The sequence below is a fragment of the Galleria mellonella genome, unplaced genomic scaffold, assembly GCF_026898425.1.
Source record: "Galleria mellonella isolate WM207_F2 unplaced genomic scaffold, CSIRO_AGI_GalMel_v1 utg83, whole genome shotgun sequence".
In the NCBI taxonomy this organism is placed as follows: Eukaryota; Metazoa; Arthropoda; class Insecta; order Lepidoptera; family Pyralidae; genus Galleria; species Galleria mellonella.
Genome location: NW_026442162.1, coordinates 4,649,045 through 4,669,955, shown reverse-complemented (window position 1 = coordinate 4,669,955; position 20,911 = coordinate 4,649,045). Strand labels below are relative to the sequence as shown.

The following is a 20,911-nucleotide window of genomic DNA, read 5'->3' as shown; positions in this document are numbered from 1 at the left end:
TTAAAATTAACTTAAATAAAACTCAACAAAAAAAAAAAAAAAAAAAAACAAAAATAATGTATCTTTAATGAGATAACAAATTTAACTAAAATTGGTGTAATAACTACTTTAAAAAAATAAATTGATAATTTTTTTCCCTACCAAACGGCTTTGATAATATCGACTTCAGCACACTTGCTAAAATAATAGAAGAATGTTTCTCCGTAACCTCTTTAGTAGTAACAGTTTGCGAAAAAAGTTTTGAATTATAAGTATTGTAATAGTTAGGTATGCTTTATTATTGTCAGAAGTCCATAAATCTGTTGTAGCAGCCGTATATTCAACTAAATGTAGAATATCTACAATTATAGTGCGTGCGGCATGATAAACATCAGGAAGAATTTTCTCTCTTAAAAGTTTCCTGCTACCGCGGGTAAACTTGTCACAATTTGAATTTCTCACTCGGTTCGGTATAAACCACTCGAGTGGTACGAGTCAACTCGAGTCACTCGTAATTCGAGTCGACGCGAGTCACTCGAAACTCGAGTCGTCAAAAATTTAACTCGAGTGCATGTAATATAAAAACTACTCGAGTCACTCGAGTGAAAAGCAACTCGAATCCCATCACTACATATTCGTATCATAGACTAAGAATAGATAATAGGTACATATTGTATAAATTTCTTAACGTTTTGTTTATTTAATAAATTTATTAGTATGAATTAACAGAATTTGGAATTAATTAATAAAGTAGAAAGTGTATAAAAAATTTTAGTTTAGCAAATTTTACCTGGAAATTGAAGTATAGACCAGAGTGTATAGTAGATAAAAGGGAAATTGTAATGAATGACAGTATCGTCAGTAATCCTAACCAAAATAAAAAAAATTAAAAGCTATAAAGCCATCTGATAAAATTAATAATTTACTTAATAAATGACATAGAAAAAAGAAAATGGGGGTTCGTGGTTTGACTACTTACGTAAATTCAAATCAAGAATTGTTTTTACAAAACTTTTCTTTACACGACTCTTGTGTTGTTGTCGATGGAAACAGTATGTGTGCTCAATTATATAGGTACGTGAACAGTTTTTCAGCTTTTGGCGGCGATTATGATAAATATGCAATGTATGTGAAAAAACATTTAAAAAACTTTCGAAAATGTAACATAACCCCTTATGTGATTTTCGATGGGAGCCATGAAACCAGGAAATTAAAGACTGCCTATAGTAGGGTTAAATCAAAAATTAGTGGAGCTAGCAGATTGGATCCTGTAACACAAGGGTATCTGCAAATTTTTCCCTTATTATTTAGGGATGTCTTCAAAGAGATTTTAAGAGATATGAAAATTCCTTTTACAGTGAGTGAATTTGAAGCCGATGATGAAATAGCAGCTCTGGCAAGGACTTTAAACTGCCCAGTCTTGAGTTATGACTCAGATTTCTTTATATATAATATAAAGTATATACCATTCAACACTTTGGACCACAAACCAACACTTGTAGAAGAAGGTAACAAAAGATTTTATGTCTTACAATGTAAACTTTATAAAGTAGAATTTCTAATAAAAAATTTTGGTGGTCTGCAAGAAAATATGTTACCTTTATTAGCAACATTACTTGGAAATGATTATGTTGAGAAGAGGATTTTCAAAAAATTTTTTTCTCAATTCAAATTACCTAAAAGTAAAAGGTGCAAGAATGACCAGCAGAGGTCTATTCATGGAATTTTTAAATGGTTACAAAATGAAACACTAGATTCTGCGGTATCAAAAATATTGGGAAGGTGTAAGAAATCACAGAAGGACAGAGTATTTGCTATTATTAAAAAGGGTATTGAAGGATACAACCGTAAGAAATGTAGGGCTTTAAAGTATTTTAATATCAGTAGTGATGACACACAAGAGGAATCAAATTTGACACTGCCTGGAATTATTGACGTAGATACAGAAGATACTGATGATGAAAGCTCTAGTAATAGTTCTTTATCTGATGATGAAAGTTCAGAAGAGATAGAAAGTGATCATGTAGATGGATTGCCTAGTTGGTATGCTGATAAAATTCGGAATAATTTAATACCCTCAGTTTACATGAACTTATACACTCATCATTTGCACTTCTGTTCTCCGCAAGCTGAAGATTATACAGATGAAGATGCATTTCTTTGTACATTGCCTATATTGAGATATAGTTTCGACATTCTCACTGATTTTTCTCATGAGAAATGTATATATGTCAGTAGACAGAATGATTGTAATTACAAGAGAATGTTCATTGACAGAGAGTATGCAATCCCAAGGTTACTAGAAGTGCCATTCAATGAATTATCTAATGACCAGTTGAATTCATACTTCCATCATTTTTTAAAACAAAAAATGCCATCCTTAGATTTGACTGACATATATTTGTTGCCATCTGATTTTCAATTGTTTATGGTATCAATGTTATGGTGGATAACAAATTGTAATGTACCATTGGCTAATGTTCACAGTTTGTTCATATGTTACATTATGCTGGAGGTTATAGACGAAAAAACTGGGACGTTCCGTGGTCACAAACATTTTATGGATAAATATTCAAACAAAATTATGGAAACTAAGAGGAGTCCCATTGATCGCCATAATGAAAACAATGAGTTGTTTTTAAACAAGAACAAGGTTCAGTATGAAGATTGTCTGATTGCAGCAAGTGTGCTTTTAAAACATTTTGAAATTGATGGTACAATCATTAAGAGGCCTAAAACTTACGATGTTAAGAGAGTACATAGTTTTGCACAGTTTCAATGTTGCTTGCAACAATTTAACTGTTTAAATAACTTATGTGGTAGTCTATTTGAACCTACGACATACTATAAATGTTATAATGGGACATTTGTGTATAATATTGCTTTGAAGTTAGAAAATCAAGTTGACCCGATAATATTTTTTGAACAGTACCTGAAAGGTGCGACAACTGTGTTAATGTTTTATAAAAGTCTGTGTTCAGTTTATCGGACATGTTCAGAGAAGATGTGCTTAACCAATAGTGTGTTGCCAGGAAAGAAACGTAATAGAAGAAAAAAGAAAAAAGATGAAGTTGATGAAATTTTTAATAAGTTTTTTGTCAAAGGATTTGAGTCACAGGTGTCAATATAATATACTTAATATTAATAATAATTTTATTACACATGTATTAAAAATATTTTTGGTTCATGATTATTTTGTAATAAGTATATATTAGTATAGTTACATATTTATATGTAAGTTCATATATATACTGGTTGTTTATAATTTTGATCTGTTTCAATGAAACTATAAAAAAATTATCAGACCATAAGTATTCTGATGTTTATTAGTAGTACAAATAAAAAAAAATTGAATGTTTCAAAAATCTATGATTCCAGATAAATTATCATACTGAAGACTAGGCAGCATGGTCTCCGACCTTAGCCTGTTCCATAAAGGAACAAACTTACTAAAAAAAATGTATCTATGTCATTTAGAAAGAGTATTTATATGATAAGTTTTACAAAACATATTTTTTATTAGTTCTAGTGAAATAGACTCAAGTATATATAGATTTAATTTTTATGTTGTATTACATATCATGACTTACTTAATATTTTTTGTATAATAAATACAGAGTATATAGTTTTCTAATTGTACTATATTTTATAGAGTAAGACCTAAATACTCGATGGACAATCCTTGGTGTATATTTTTATCTGTCATTAATACACTGAATTCTAATACACAGCACGCGTGTCCGTGGCAAGTACGCTGTTAATACAAAAAAAAAAGGTTAATCTTCCGCAATTAATTTCCCCTAATTATGGGGTCTATGATTGATAAAATTCCGCAATTTCGGACAGACTTCGTGTTTTGTTCATACCGAAATGGAACTTAATATTTCGTTCATCATAAAACTTTACATACAGGTCCAAAGGAACGATACTTTAATATATTTAACATTTTTGAACGGTGTGTCTATATAAATTTGATGTAATCTTAATCAAATTTATATTTCGTTCGGACTTTCAAATTTGGGAAACATTTCATGGTAGGCCTTCTAGACATATCTTTAAATATGTACGTAGGAAAAAAAGTTGCAGGTTATAATTAATTATAAAAATGCAATCATTTACAATAAAAAAAAAATCATCAAAATCGCTTCAGTAATAGTCTCAGAGACTACTTTTAGGCAAGAACTGTGGTAAGGAGGTAAGGGCAAAGAGTAAAGTAATTCTATCCATAGGCTATTATCGGGCATGTCTGACGCCTGTCTCGTGTTTCGCGTACAAACAGACTACTAAGTAGTTCCGGCTTATCGATGATGTGTCATTCAGTCAGAGCTCCTTTCTATATTTCTATATATAATAACAGCTTATAGATTAATCTTACAGTTTATTAGGTGCAAATAAAATTCATTATCTCAGTCTGTTTTTCAATAATTTATTTCAGTTTACTCTTTTTCGATGTACCATTGCTGTAATATTGTTTTGATATAGGGCTTACTATAGAATTCAATTTTTCGCCGACTATATAAATACCTAAACCTAAGATTGTACTAAATCCACAAAATACGAATCTCATTGGGAGATTTAGCACGTCGAAGATTGGATATGGCCACGCTCCGGTCCTGGCGTGAAGCACATGCATCCATATTATGTAGGACACCACAAACACTATGGTTATGGTGCTCCCGGTTATTCTTGACGGATAATTCCTCTTGGTGACCAGTAACTCGATAATCAGGAACACTGTGATGAATGTGTGCATGGTGTGATTTAGCCAGGCAGGGAATATTTTCTCCAGCATTTCGGGGAATACCAGTGGTTTATCGATCGCGTAGATGCCCCAGAAGGCCACTGACACGTAGAGGGCTATAGGGAAAGCCACGCTGAATAATATGTCTTTTATATTGCGTATCAATGGTGTCCGTTTCGGCGCCACTTCGTTTGTCCCGATTATGTCATTTAGGAATGACACGCAGAAGTATAACGTTTGGAGCATCTGTAACAAAATACATATTGATATTAGATTAGAAAGTCAGATGAGAAGATAAGATATCCAGTAATGGTTTATTAATGCCATTCTGTGTATAAATTTTTATTCAAATCAATTCAGGTATTTAATCATTACGAGTAAGACTTGATTTAGTAAAAAATATTCACTTTGCAGTTGCACATCCTTTACTAATTATATAAATGCGTATGTGAGTTTGTTATGCTTTCACGTCTACACCGTTAGATAAGGCTGTATGATGAATTTTAGTATAGAGACGAGATCGTTCCCTGGAGACGGTTATAGGTTACTTTCTTTTTCTCCTAGTTAGTGAGCATATTTCAGTCATGCAGGCGAAGTTGCGTGTAAAAGGTCGTTGACAATAAATTGGTTTTAAGATCAATTATTAATAGCGAAGTGACGGGTGGTGGTCTTAGCCCTTAGCGCTCCATAATTCGATTCCTGGACTTGTAGGGAGTGTAGTGTTATTTTAGAATGTTGTCAATATTTTGGGTTTTTTTTTGTCTAAGGGCTCCGTATGAACTTTTATCAGAAGAAATCTTGTGGAAATAGGTAGCTTTCTACAAATAGTAAATTATAGATAGCTTTCTAACCGACTAAAGTGTTATAACCGTGGTTGATTCAGATACGATGGATGATATCATCCAACGTAACTGAACAACCACGGACCTACTGTGTATATACACAGTAGGTCGACGTAGGTCATCGATTGACTTATTGACCACGCGTGATATTCACTGAAATGCGGATCTTAGTACCTATATATCTACTAGGGATGCTTTATTACACAGGTTGTACTAATTAATATACGTAATATGGGAGGGGGGTGGGAAGGGAATGTTAGTAATAGATACCTAACAGCCCTATTATTAATAATATACTCCATCAGGTCGATCTCCACGGAGTTCTCCCTGGATTTATGAATTCGTCATTATGGGCAAAATGACCTGTCTCATCATCTTATTCCTTACTGATGCATCGTTAACGTATACATAGATATGCAGATATGCATACGGGGTTATAATTCCCATTATCATCAATTAAAAAAATATATGTATATACGTAATATTCTTTGCTCCGTTAGGGGTAAAAGCTGAATCGTTTCTTTGAAATCCAGTCTTCTAACTAGTTTTCTGTTGACTTTTTGAGTTGCGTTGACTGAATGTTCTTTAATTCTATTAAGGCACAAGCATTCATCGCTACGAAAACTCGTTTTATCTGTGGTTCTAATACCTAGAATAAGTTACCATCCGTTGCCATCATTAAGAGTACTAGAATCTTTAATGTTATCTATCTCTCAAAATATTTATTTAATTTACAAATTTTTCTTGTTAAATGAATGTACCGCCATTTACTCTCACTGTTTAGCGTAACGGTTGACTGGTAGAGAATGTCATCAGGCATTAAGTCTGCCCTTAAGATATATATTCAGTAGTCCATGGTACTGCTCATGTCTATAGGCGATGGTTACCACTTTCCATCAGGTGGGCCGTCAGCTTGTTTGCTTTTCTAAGTTGCATAAAAATAAATAAATAAAACCTTGATGTTAAGATCTTCAGTGTTAGTGCAACCGAGTTTCTTGGTTACGACGTTATCATTTAAAAGTTCATAGTACTCAATAGAGTGGATCAGTTCTTTACTCCGGAGTTAAGAACTATTAGATAAGCTGCAAGTCCGTTTCCGTATAAAATGTAGCTATCACCTGTGGCGAGAATGTCTTGGTACTAGTTCGGTCTTTTTAAATATGTTTAGAGACGAGTTATGATAATTATTAACGAACTAAAGGTTATAAGCTGTACTAACACGATCGCTCAGGTCATGGAATGAGCACCCTGTGGAGATTTTTTCCAAGAGACTACAGCATGAGGTTCTTCAAGCAAGAGGTAAAGAGATTTCTTCACGGTAGGCAATGCGCGCGCAATTCTTTTGGTATTGCAGCCAGTCATAGGCTACGATAACCACTTATCATCAAGTGGGCTGTATGGTTGTTTACCACTTCAGTGGTATAAAAAAAACTAGCTCTTAAATCTGAAGAGAGACAAGTTTTGTGTATTAAAAAGTATTATTTGACAAGTTGCCTACAATCACCTATTAGGCATTTTTAAACATCTACAGTACGTTCACCTCTTTACTTGCTATATGCTCATATTTTAGAATCCAAATCGTTCAGTATAGTGTGGGTTAAAAAGGGTTTTTTTATATGAGTGAAAATGGTATGGTAGCCCCGCCTGCGCTAACGGGATACACTGGCGGAGCACCAGTGAAGGGTGATAGATGAGAATAAAAACAGGCCAGTTAGCCCATCATGATGAATTCATCAAGATTAACCATGATAGTTTCCAGGGGGAACCGCGAGGAGGTCGACCTTGTTGAGTATATTGCTAGCAATGGGATTCTCAGTCTCCATAACTAACAATCCCTTTCCCCCCGGTTAAAAAGGGTTTCTTTTGTGTATTATTTTTAATCTAACTGAAAGAAAACTGTCAACGATAGTTTATAGACATGAATTTAAAATTCATTTACCGGTTAGCAAAGGGAGAGTGCATAGAGATCATACATATGCGAGGTTTGTGGCTACTACATGGATCGGTATTGGCATAGAGCCGGTTTAATTCATTGCTTTCAGATATGTTGAAGCGTAAAGCAATCATATATAGTAAAATAAAATCATACATATATATTTTTGTATCGTCTTTTCATTGTTAGGCAGTTGTTTTTGAATGACTGTGTTTCAGTTTGAAGGGTCGAGATGTAGCAACAGAAAATGTAGGGCATAAGCATAATACTATTTCTGGAAATGCCAACATATTGTTTTTTTTAATGGATGATGTACGCTGGCTGGGTACCAGTGAGGGATGATAGGTGAGAATGAAAAGTCTGGTCAATTAACCTATTTGGATGAATACATTTAGAATTCAGCATGATGGTTTCCAAGGTGAATCACGTGGAGGTCGACCTGCCATATTGCTAGCAATGCGACTGGTATTCTACATCATATCCCTTTTCCTCCAATATTTAGAGTTCCCCAATATTGGGGCTTAGTGGCATCATGTGTATTCTGTACTCGGTACTGTTTATATTAATATCTGACAAGAGTTAATTACTATGGTGTTATACCTATATCATTGAAATGCACTGGAGTACTAAATTGGTAATTATTAAACCACTTAATAAACAATTCACTGCATTGCACCTACTAACATAGATATGACTGGGGGGAAAGGGATTGTTAGTAATGGAGACTGAGAATCCCATTGCTAGCAATATACCCAACCAGGTCGATCTCCTCGCGGTTCTCCCTGTAAACTATCATGGTTAATTCCTGATGAATTCATCATGATGGGCTATCACCCTTCACTAGTGCTCCGCCAGCGTATCCCGTTAGCCCAGGCGGGTTTACCATACCATTTTCAGCCATAAAAAAAAACATAGATATGACTTCATAGTTACCTACCATCTTACGTTATTACTTTAAGTACTCTCTGTTCCAAATTGTACAAAAAAATTTGACCCAAAACTATCGAAATTATGCTGAGTTAGGGTATTTATCTTACATATATAAGCATTTACTTAATCAAAATACTAAGGTTATACATAAATCATCATCGTATCAGCCCTCTACTGTTCACTGCTTAACATAGGCCTCCCCAAAAGGGGGCTTTGCCAATAATTGGCACGTATGTCAGACTGGACTACAGTTAGGCTTTGGTGATGTTTTGAGAGGGACGCTGCTTCCAATCCCACGATCATTAAGCTCTCTTAATCGCCTCTTACGACATCCACTGGAAAGGAATGGATGGCCTATTCTATGCCGGGACCACACGGCACTAAGGTAAATAAAATCCAATTTTTTCAAATATTTATTTCAATTTACTCTTTTTTGACGTACCATTGGTGTAATATTGTTTTGATACAGGGGTTACTAGAGAATTTAGCTTTTCGCCAACTACATATATACCTAAACCTAAAATTGTGCTAAATCCGCAAAATATGAATCGTAATGGGAGATTCAGCACGTCGAAGATTGGGTACGGCCACGATCCAGTCCTGTCATGTATAACGTGCATCCAGATTACGTAGGCTACGACGAATAGCATCGTTATGGCACTTCCGGTTATTCTTGATGGGTAGTTCCTCTTGGTGACCAATAATTCGATAATCAGGAACACCGTGATGAATGTGTGCAGGGTGTGATTTAGCCAGGCAGGGAAAATTGCCTCTATATAGTCGGGGAATATGAGAGGTTTGTCAATGAAGTAGATGCTCCAGAAGGCTACGGATACGTAGAGGGCTATGGGAAAAGCCACGCTGAATAGTACGTCTTTTATAGTACGAATAAAAGGTGTCCTTTTTGGCGATGATTCGTTTGTTCCTGCTATATCGTTTAGAAATGATATACAGAAGTATATAGTTTGAAGTATCTGCAACAAATTATTTGTTATTAGTACTAGTGGGTACCTAGACGCGGTAAGGCGTTCATGATATACTGTGTGAAAGGGTAGTCGCTTTTGATTCTAAACCGTCTTTTTTACACACGTAGGCTTCTGTTATAGCTTACCGGATGACGGATTATAACACCCATTTGAAAAATTCAAAAGGTTTTTGAACTGAGATTAGATCTTAGGATCTCTGGACCGTAGTCAAGCGTTGTTCAAATGACGTTACTCTTTTATACGTACGTACGTACGTATAAAAGAGTAACATGTTTTATTTAACGTGTTTTATTTTATTTTATATGTATAAAAAGACTATCTTTTAACATGTATATTTCTATTTATTCGATGATAAAATTGATATGATACGCACCAGAGTATTTGGTAGGTATGGAGTTATAACATAATTGAATTTATTATCTTTATAATAAATTGCCGAACTAAATTTCAAATGGCGCTATTTCAATTAAGTACTTATTTAAATTTTCATTCTTGTAAAGAATTAAACTGAAGCAAAATTAACATGGATCGTGTTAAATAAACATGAGTTATGAGTTTTACGGTTATGTATCAAGTAGATATTTAATTCGACTTTTTTTGTAATTTAATTTAGGAATATTGACCTATTTATGTTTTTGTTAATGAAATTAATGAATGACGTAGAATAGACAATGTCCATTATAAACCAAACAGTATGAAATTTTGTGTAGGTTTTTTAGAATGTAATTAAATATATGAACTCTTGTACGGTAGGTACTTAGTTGCCGATATAATTTAAATTGTTTTTTACCACGAAGATGACAAACATATAGCTCGTTTGATGGTAAACGGTCATTGTAGCCTAAGAACGTCTGTAACACTAGAGGTATTACGTGTGCGTTGCTGATTCAGATAATAATACCTATAGGGAAATAGTGTAGTTAATATTTAAATTTTTTTAAGTTTTTTATTTTTGAGGTATACATTTGTCGACGAATTGTTAGACATTTTACTTGTATAGTTACTACATCACTTATTTTATTTAGTTTATTGCCCAATTCAAACACTAGTCTCGTAACTTTTTATATAATCGCATTTATTATACCTACTACGCTGTAGTGAAAATATAAACATAAATAAGATATATAACATTAGTATTTATAAATAAATAATAAATAGATAATAATTGCAGAATATAAAAATATGTATGTACTTAGGTATCTAATAATCAATTTCTACAAAATTAACAGATATGGGATTATCATGACAATAAACTATTTAGTTTATGAAAGTATTGTCAAAATTGATTCCAAATTTAAAAGTTATACACGTTTGCACTGTTCACATTCAGAAAATACCTATTGTTGAAATGCGTACGGAAAACGATCTTTAGTGGTGGCTTGGGATCGCTTTTGTGGAGTGGGATCGTTTATAGGAATTTCATGAATGTGTAGGTACTTATGGAAACTTTTCTATGAGAATCTATCGGCTTTGGCTTCCTGCAGAATAAAATATATAGTGTTGTATTAAGATTGATATACAAAAAAAAAAGACAATTATTCATAAAAACTAAAACTACCTACCTATCTAAATATAATCTAATTAAATTTATCTAACTAAATCTACAAATGTAACTGTTACACTGTTTTGTCACTTTCTTTCAAATTGGGAATTTAGTGTAAGATAAAATAATTTAATAGCTATAAGTTCACGAGAGGTTTGACGTATTTATAAACAAGGGGGTATAAATAGCGCGTATTTAACTAAATTATATATAGTCATATATATATAATATATTCTTTATTGCACTAAAACATACAGTAACAAATTAGTAACAAAGTATGCAGAGGCGAACTTATCTCTAAAAGAGATTTATTACAGTCAACCAAATTAATTATGTACTTATGTACTCTATCTCCTGTACATTTAAAAAGTAAATATTCAATGACATTTGTCTATGCCTAATACTATACGCTTTTTAATCACAAAGCTGTTAAAGGATCCTAGTCAGTAAAAGTAGTTACAAAAATTAATTTAGAATTTGCACGTTACATACACACAAAGAAATAAATATAGACAAATTGTCTATAGGAATTAATTTAAAAATAGAATTGAATTGTAAACAATCGTTATGTTTTTATTTCAATTCAAATGTACTCGGGTCTGTATTGAAAAACGTTTTACAATACAATGTGTCTCGTAAACGTTTCAGTGGGTCGGGTAGGTATATTTATGGTGCGTCAGGGTCCCGCGGGGGTGTCATGGGCTTACACTTGCTGTGGATGTCAGTACGAGGGTGTGATTGTGATTTATTTTACGCTTTGTGTCCAGAAGTGTAGCGGGTGGAAACTGGCTTGACCGATGACGGTTACAAGCGACATCACGTATATAGGTACGTATACTACAACCCTCTTTTTTGCTTAGCCGTAGTCGGGTAAAAGTTGTAAATAGACTATGTCTGCTTGTAGAAAAAAAAAAAAATATAAAGAAATAATTATATAGGGGGTCTTATTAAGAGTAATAGAAGCCAAAATAATAATTCTCAAAATTCTTGTCTGTCTGTATGTTTGTTTATTTATTGTATCATGCAAAAACTATAGTATCAAATTGGAGGGTAAAAATCTCCAAAAATTGTGTTACGTAACACTTGGACGTCCTCTATCTTTTTAAGATTTAATTAATTATGTTCTACTGGAGGAACTTAATATTTGTCCCAAAGATATATGCGTCGAATAGCTGTCAATTTTTTTTTATTATTATTTACTTGTACTAATTTCCTGATTAAAGTCCTGTGTTTGTAATCAATTCTCAAAATTATTTAAATTTTTTATATGTAATATTCCTATTGGAGAAATATTCAGTTACATTAATAGAACAGTTCCTTGAAAGATTTATTTATAATTTTGATGTCAACCTACAGATAGATAATTACGGGTAATTTCGTCCATATGACCAGTACCAATGCCATAGAGTAAAAACACTCATTGGTTACGGTTTACTGATTTGTTTATGGTAATTTAGATAAAGCGCTGTGATATCGTTACGTTATGGTATACAGGCATGACGTAAAGCGGTGACACTTCAGTTGAACTACGCTTGACTGCGTGTGACGGGGATCTCAAAATCGAATCCTAGCTTAAATCACCTTTTTTGCGGAAGTCCATATCATTGATTAGTTGATTAGAATTATTTTGTTTGATTCCGCTACCATTAGTATTCATGCTACTATTCTATTCCAAGATTGACTATTATTATTATCACCAGAAGTTTTACAACCTTCCATATTAGCAATCGCTCTCCGACTGCCATTTCGTCCTTGCATGTTTGGCTAACACTATGCTCCGAACAATCAATCAATCTATCTATTAGTTTGCCTTAAAATGCCTCGTTTAGAAGTGAAACTCGTGTCGTCAACAGATACATTTTAACATGAAAATGGAACCTCGTATTAGTTTGTGCTGGCGGAGTACCAGTGAGGGTTGATATGTGAAGATGAAATCGGCCCTCTAGACAAAGTACAGACGAATTTATCGATAAAATCGTTATCGCCAACGAGCCCATGACATAGAATGAGATGGTGATGTGCACTGTCTTACTCTTTCTCATGTGATACTGAGTTAACTAAAGCGATTCTACCGATAGATTCGTTTGTACTTTGTCTTGAGAGGCAAGTCAATTAAGCCATCGTGACGTATCCTCGTTTCTAGGAGTAACAGTGTGAAGGTCGACCTAACAGGATCATTGTCATCTGATGATCTGATGATCTGATGTCTGGTATGATTACCAGCCATTAACTGTCCACTGCAGAACATTGGCCTCCCTCTTGGGGGATTTTGCCAGAAGTTGCCATGCTTGGCAGGTGCATTGGCAACCGCAGTCAGCTTCAGTGATGTGCCAAGACGGATGCTGGTGCCCATTCCTCGACTATTAAGTTTCCTTAGTCACCTCTTACAACACGTATGGGAAAGGAAGGGATGGTCCATTCTGCGCTAGAATCACACGACCTAACAGGATATATTACAGTTATGGGACATTAATACTGTTCTTAACAATTCCTCTCCCTCTCTATTTGAGATTTTAATGAGATAATTTTATATATAATAAACTTTGATAATTGTGGTATCGATTAATATTAATACAATGTAGTATTGGGGTCAAAACTTCACCTAATGACACTTATGGCAATTGTTTATCTTTATTATGTTATTAATTTGAACATAGGTCAAATCCAAGATAGTTGGTAACGGATATTGTTATCAAAGAAAATGAAGTATGTGTATATAACAAAAATACGTATGTACAATACCTACTAATTATATTAATAAGTAAATGTGATTAGTTTCTATACATTTAGAACTTTTTTTTTTTATATTATACGGACTTAAAAATTGGATTATTATTTTGGATATGTTATGTTGGTTTTGTTAGAATTGACTAGTTTTTTATTTTTTAGCTAGCCGTCATTCGTAAGGAATGCTTTTTATATATATATTTATTATATAGATAGAGTGTCTTCATACAAATGCTTCGAGAAAAGTGGGCCAACTTTTTCATACAATTTTGCGTAATAAATAGTTATGAGTGTTTTCTTTATAACTTATAATATTTATTTTATTTTAAATTTTTGCATCTTTTTAATGCGTAAAAACCATTTTATATATGAAATAATTAAATATAGGTAAGTCAAGATACATTATGTGCGTAAATATATAGAACTAATTTGACAGCTAATTTGACAATTAGCTGACAAAAAGTTGACCAGTTTTTGAGGTTCGAGACTCTATCTATATAATCTAAGTTCCTGATATATTCCTCACAATTAACCTGACTTCGTTTCCAACTTATTATTACTCATACACTTACCCGCCATTGTATACCGATAGTAAAGGTGGAATTAAAATTCCATTTTCATCAAATTAACAAAAAACACACTATATTAAAAATATGCTGTATGTGTGTAAATACCATAATCAGTCAGCCAGGAATAGATTATTATATTATTGTTTTAATAAACTACATGGTTTATTTACGTGTTATGTTTATTTTTTTATTATATTAACAATAACCTCATAAAACAAAATAACGCCTATTTTAGTAGATTATTATTAAATGAATAATATTGGCACTGATCCCCTTCTACGGGGCTCATCAATATTAATAGAGGTCACACCACCTTTAGTTTATGGTCTTTGTTATGGTAAAGTCAGAAACTCCTGTAATAATGTGGTGCGAAACTTTTGCTTATCGCAAACAACGTTAATATAGCCGACACAAAATTAATAGGTATCTTATTGTTCGGCAATCAATTAGACAAACTTCAGGTTTCGTATTGTGGATTCTCTAACAATTTCGAAATTTGAATTTAGAATTGTCCGTTTCTTTTTTTATCTGGAATATTATTTACGAGTGGTTGGTGGTATAGAGCCTAATAAATACTAAATTAATATACAGTTCAAAATTGTGCAAAAACCAAGGAATGTTTATTAAGGTTTTTGAAATATGTTCACTTATTTTCTACCTTTTTACAACTTTGCATACATTTATCCGTTCATTCGCCCTTCAATCCAACTTATGAATATTTTAAGATTGAAATATATTGCTTATTCAAGAGATTTTCGAGGTTATTGCATCCAAATATTAAAATGTGAAAATTGTATATCTCCCCTTTTAAATCCCCAATAGTATATTCTTTTTTTAAATATAGCGACAAAACATTTTGCTGAGGGAGAGGGAGTAATTTTAAAATTAAAATGTATTCTTAATTTAAGGTATCATATCCTGACTGACTGACATATACGAATAGGAATTAAGATTAAAAAAAATAATAAAGGAACAAATATTATCTACACATATTATTAAATATTTGTACATACTCGTATGTACAAATATTTAATAATTTAATATGGACTTCGAAAAATGAGTTACAAATTTTTTTTCTGACACTGTCTTAAATAATCATCAATATAATATTTGGATGTATTGAAATTGAAAACGCCTTGTATTAGCAATATAGTATTTTATTTTATTTTTCATATATATATTTATATATATATATATATTTATCTCCAATAAATTTAATGAAAATTTCGTTTTTATGCACAAAAATTAACTGTGACGTTCTTAGATGAATTATTTCTGATGATAATAATAATAATAAAATGATTTTTATTGACATTTAATATAAGGATTTTTATATATACTCTAGAAGAAAAGAAAGTTTTTGCAGGCGGGTACTGGTGATGGACCGTCAGCTTATTGGCCATTCTAAGTTTCATAAAAAAACCACAAAGAAATACTTACAAAACACCATATTGTCAAAAAGACATATCGAGCCTTGAAAGGCATTTCGCTAAATATTGTAGATGGAAACGGTATATCCAAATACAATTGATCATATGTAAATGCATATACATTTAATGCAACCACCGATAAATGGAACACAGGTAACAACATTATGTTAGATTGTTATAAAGAAAAAATTAAATAAATATTATAATATCTACTCGACTGTCAACACTCGCGTTTGCGCGCCAACTAAATTACAGCTTATTTTTTTTTTATAATAAGTAACCGCGTGCATGTACACAACGTTATTATGCTATGTACTCACTATCACGTAAACAGTGGATATTCGAAATAATTTTACGTATCTAAGTTGCCTTGTGTTATAATTATTTATGATTTCCTGTAGTATTGATTTATATTAATTCAAACATGGAATATCTATAATTCAAATTTCATTTAAATTCGTTTCAGCCGTTTAGGTGTCATTGAGTAACAATCATCTATACATACAAACTTTAAAAAATCTTTACACACTTTATGTTTTATAAGGTTTTATGCTTAGATTATAGTTTTATGATATTAGTAAGATTAATAGAACATTTTGCAAGGCACGTGTATGTATACATACTTTGTAAAATATGCCCGCAGACACGATACGTGTGTATAATGCTTAATTTTCTGCCGTACGAGTCACTATAAATGATTATTTATTAATTAACAGGCCTTATTACATAATGCTTAATTATTAAACTGGCATTCATGAAAGCAACCCCATAGAGTAATTATTGCTTAGCGTACCGACTATTTTATGTCATTTTTCCATATTTTACGAATTGTTTTTTTTAAATGGCTTGTAAAAACTTAAATAGCCTTAAATTAAATGTAGTATGCAGCCATAAATTATATAGATAGAGCATCGAGTCTCAAAAACGGGTCAACATTTTATGAGCTAATTGTCAAATAATCTGACTCGTTTTTCTATCAGTGTTCTATATACTTATGCACATAATGTATATTGATGTATCTCTATTTAATTATTTAATAAATAAAATGAGTTCTAACGCATTAAAAAGATGCAAAAATTATAAAAGAAAATAAATATAGAACTTATAAAGGAAACACCTATAACTATTTGCCACGCAAAATTGTATGAAAAAGTTGACCCGCTTTTCGCGAAGCATTTGTATGGAGACACTCTATCTATATAAGTAGTAAGGAAGTAGTAAGTAATGATTGACCTATTTGTTTTTGGAAAAAATGTCGATTAGAAATAAAATTTATGTCGAAACAACTTAGTATTAAAAAGCAGTACTATTAGTATTTTTGGAAGGTTTTAGTGTAAAGAGGATTTGTTATGAATAAATAGCTTTTATAACATTAATGTAAGTTCTTTAGATGTTAGAAGTTCAGGTTCCATATAAATTGAGGTAGTAGGTGTGTCTATCTATTAGGTATGTTTGTGGCTTTGTTTATTTATAGTAAAGGTCTAAAACCTTTTTGGTTGTTGTAATTGTGGTTGAATATATAGGAATAAGGCATATAGGTACCTGATAAGTATTTTTAACTAAAACTCAATGTCTCCGGTTATTAATTTAAATTGTTTAATAATTGAAATTCTTTTGTTTATGCTGTTTTAATAGGTACAAGTTTATTAATAGTCATGCCAAAATAGGTACCTGTATATTATATTATTATCTCTCTATGTCGCCAAGTCTAAATACATTATTAGAAGTTTTTTATGCTACTACTAAGTCAAACAATCTTGGAGTCCGTCTGATGGTAAATGGGATTACGACAGTGTAGAGGCCTGTAACATTAAGGATGTTATGCGCGTTGCTGAACTTTAAAAAAAATATTATGCTCTTTTTGAAGAATCCCATGCAGCCAACCCTCGGCAGGAAGGTCATTCCACAACCTGAGCGTTCGCGGGAGGAAGCTTCCATGAAACCGCACTGTGTGTGACCATTTTTGGGTGTGAAGATGAATTACCTGTCTATAAAAACTTTGTACAATAGACCAAACAACACAATTTGCTCTATGTTTGGGCAGAATCACCTTGTGGTGGTCGATGAAACGCATAAATTGCTTATTGTATAGTGCTTAGACCACTTGTTAAACGATCATGGCTTTAATCTCAGATGGGATAGTTAGAGGCATTAATGGACTCGTCATATTATTCTTCGTTGTTGTAGGGAGAGAGTTTACTACGATCTCACAGATACGTTTCGTTAATTTAAAAATATTTGTTATCTTTGAAAAGTGAATATGTTCAGAATTCAAGTTTTTCCTCAAAATTTATGATATCACGCACCTTTAATTTTGGTCTCAGTTCACGAGGGCGACTATCCCTAGTTTAATGGGCTTTCTGTAACAGCTAAAATTACATTGTTCTTACGTAATTAAATAGCAATATTGTGAATAGCAGTCCATTGATCATCATCGTCATCATTTCAGGGATTATCCGTCCACTGCTGGAAATAAGCCTCCCCCATAGACTGCCATAAAGAATGGTCCTGAGCTACCTGCATCCGCTGACTATCTGCAATGCATTTCAGGTCGTCACTCCATTTAGTGGGGGTTGTCCTACATTGCGTTCATCCGTTCGCGGTCGTCACTCAAGAACTTTTTTCATTTTCATTGATAATTCTCTGAAAATAATTCTGAGAAGCCTTTCAACTCTGGGGTCTAAGTTCAATGCACGTCAGCATCTCAGTCTTGTAGACCATTGTGCTTCGAGCATTTATCCGATTTATATGATGTTGTTTATATTAAGTTGTATATTTCTATTCTTCCTTGTTTGTTAGTTTAATGTATAATTTCATTTTATTTACTTGATATAAAGATTTGATCTTGAGGACTTGTCAAGGTTTCTTATAGTTGTGTTCAAAAATCTTTACAAGATTTATATCTGGGAGTTGCTAGCAGAACCTGTTGTATCTTATATGTATGTATATCAGTCTTATGATGTTTTACTATCTAATGATAGAGTTGAATATCTTCCGATAATCAATTATGAACTTTCGTATTTAAGATTTACTTCACTTCTTTTAGCCTTCATATGATTTGCCCTGAGTCTTCTATATGAAAGCATTTATAACAATTTTACATTAACTTGTTATGAGTTTTTCCATAAAATACTTATATTTCTACTTTGATGTCATGTTCTTAAATACAATTCAGATTTTCTTTCTCTTTGCTTTTCTTTCTCCTTCATTTTTCCAGCCCATGCAGTGATAAAAAATTAGGTGTTGATTAGTTTTGCAGTGTAACAATTATAAATTTTAATTTCGTGAACTTACGTAAGCTTCAAAATTTTCATACAAATTTATATTGCGGACATATTTTTTTTTATATTATGAAGTGGCAAACAAGCATACAGTCGGTCTGATGGTAGACACTCACTGTAGCTTATGAATGCTTAGGATACCTGCAATACTAGGAATATCACGTGCATGTTGCCGAGCTTTAAAGAAACCTTAATATACTCTTTTTAAAGAACCCCATACTGTAATCTTTTTGGAAAACCTCGCCAGGGAGCTTATTCTACAGCCTGAGCGTTTGCGAGAGAAAGTTCGTTTGAAAGCGCACTGTTAATGTTTAGGTATAATAAATTTCAAAGTGCAATTTAGCATAATAAAACATAATTATATCATAAACAATAAAACACCAATGGAACAACGATAATAAATTCTCACACTTTTGTTAATTAAACAACAATAACAATAAAAAGGTAAAGCCGATTAGATCTGAAGTTTTAAAAGTAGTAGTACTTACAAAACACCATATCGTTAGAAACATGTATCGGGCTTTGAACGGCATATCGTCAAACACTTTGGATGGAAACGGTATGTCCAAATACAATTGATCGTAAGTGCACGCATATACATTTAATGCAATCACAGATAAATGGAACACCGGTAGCCACATTATGTTAATAGTCGGTTGAACTGTTAAAAAAAAAAATTTGAAATTAGAATCTATGCTTGACTGACAACACTGGCGATTGCGCGGCAACTGAATTACAGCCTATTCTTTTTTTAAAAGTAACCGCGTATATTCTTATTACGTATTTAGTACTATGTACTCACTATCAAGTTTGCAATCATAAATAATGACTACCGAATTGGAGATAATATTATGTAACTTTTTAATGTTACATTAATATTTTAAGTTGTGATATCTACTTTTATATCAAACATGTAAGTCCGGATTCTCTTATGTACTACCCAGTGCATATTATTGTATTATTGGCTCTTACAGAGAATAATAGGTATATTTCTGTAACATTTATACGTATTATAAGCAATTTAATGTCATACTATTGAGCACGGATATTTTTTTAATTAATACGCTACTTCTGACACGTGGATTTCAAGAGCAGGAAAACAAACGAAAAATGCCACATCTAAAAAGCGTATCAATATGAAACATATTTTAAATTAGCCATGCCAATTAAGTTAGATCTTCAGGAACATAATTGTGAAAACAGCATCTAATTTGGTGCAGTAATGTTTGTGTGATGTCAGTACAAACATAAAGCCAGGTAGACAGAAAACATTTTAGAAATATTGTTTTGGCATCTATTAGTCTTACCTAGACCTCTTATTATACATTTTTTTAAATGTTTTTTATGTTGTTATATACATATGCATATACGTGTATGTACGTATATGTATGCTGTTTCTCACGCTTGTCTTTCATTAGGGTAGGCAGAAACAACAGAGTGTCAAATGCTTCAATTCAAAGAAACCTCTTAGGCTTCCTCCATATTAATCAATCTTTTCATACACGCTCGCCGGTTACGGCTACTTTTAATTAATTAGGCCACACGCCTATTTGGTGCACATATATCCGTCTAGAGCGGCCTCTACCGACATCTCCATTCATTTTTGCTCGATATATCTCTTTCGTAAATCTTCTCTCTTCAAATTGCTAAACCATCGAAAGATTTCTTTTTTGAAATTTGTCATCACTTCGTCTTTCAGTCCACACTTCTCTCTAATTACACTATTTCTTACTCTATATTTTAATTTAATACCTTACATACTTTTCAGAGCTCTCTCTAATCTTTGCAGCATTTATTTTACTTTCATGCTTCTTCTGCCATACCTACAATTCGCTTCCAAAGATGTTGGTGTCACTTCACCCTGAATTAATACAAGGCGAGTTTTGCTAGATAGATTTTTGCTTGCTATAATCGAGAGCAGTGCACCATTAACATTGTTTCCCGCTTTCA

General features: G+C 32.6%; 3 protein-coding genes across 3 annotated transcripts; 1 reads left to right on the top strand and 2 right to left on the bottom strand.

Moving 5' to 3' along the window:
* Positions 1-655: 655 nt before the first annotated feature.
* LOC113516694 (protein asteroid) lies at positions 656-4,250 on the top strand. Its single transcript, XM_026901156.3, has 2 exons — positions 656-1,053; positions 1,338-4,250. Exons 1-2 carry the CDS (start codon positions 1,023-1,025, stop codon positions 3,107-3,109), a joined length of 1,803 nt encoding a protein of 600 aa, XP_026756957.2. The 5' UTR covers positions 656-1,022; the 3' UTR covers positions 3,110-4,250.
* Positions 4,251-4,380: 130 nt separating this feature from the next.
* LOC113517006 (androgen-dependent TFPI-regulating protein-like) lies at positions 4,381-19,690 on the bottom strand. The gene is made up of 2 exons (XM_026901520.3): positions 19,450-19,690; positions 4,381-4,966 (listed from the first exon to the last, which is right to left on the bottom strand). Exons 1-2 carry the CDS (start codon positions 19,600-19,602, stop codon positions 4,406-4,408), a joined length of 714 nt encoding a protein of 237 aa, XP_026757321.2. The 5' UTR covers positions 19,603-19,690; the 3' UTR covers positions 4,381-4,405.
* On the bottom strand, positions 8,823-15,945 carry LOC128199950 (androgen-induced gene 1 protein-like). Its single transcript, XM_026901519.3, has 2 exons — positions 15,691-15,945; positions 8,823-9,399 (listed from the first exon to the last, which is right to left on the bottom strand). The coding sequence occupies exons 1-2, from the start codon at positions 15,841-15,843 to the stop codon at positions 8,839-8,841; spliced, it is 714 nt and encodes a 237-aa protein (XP_026757320.1). The 5' UTR covers positions 15,844-15,945; the 3' UTR covers positions 8,823-8,838.
* Positions 19,691-20,911: the final 1,221 nt, after the last annotated feature.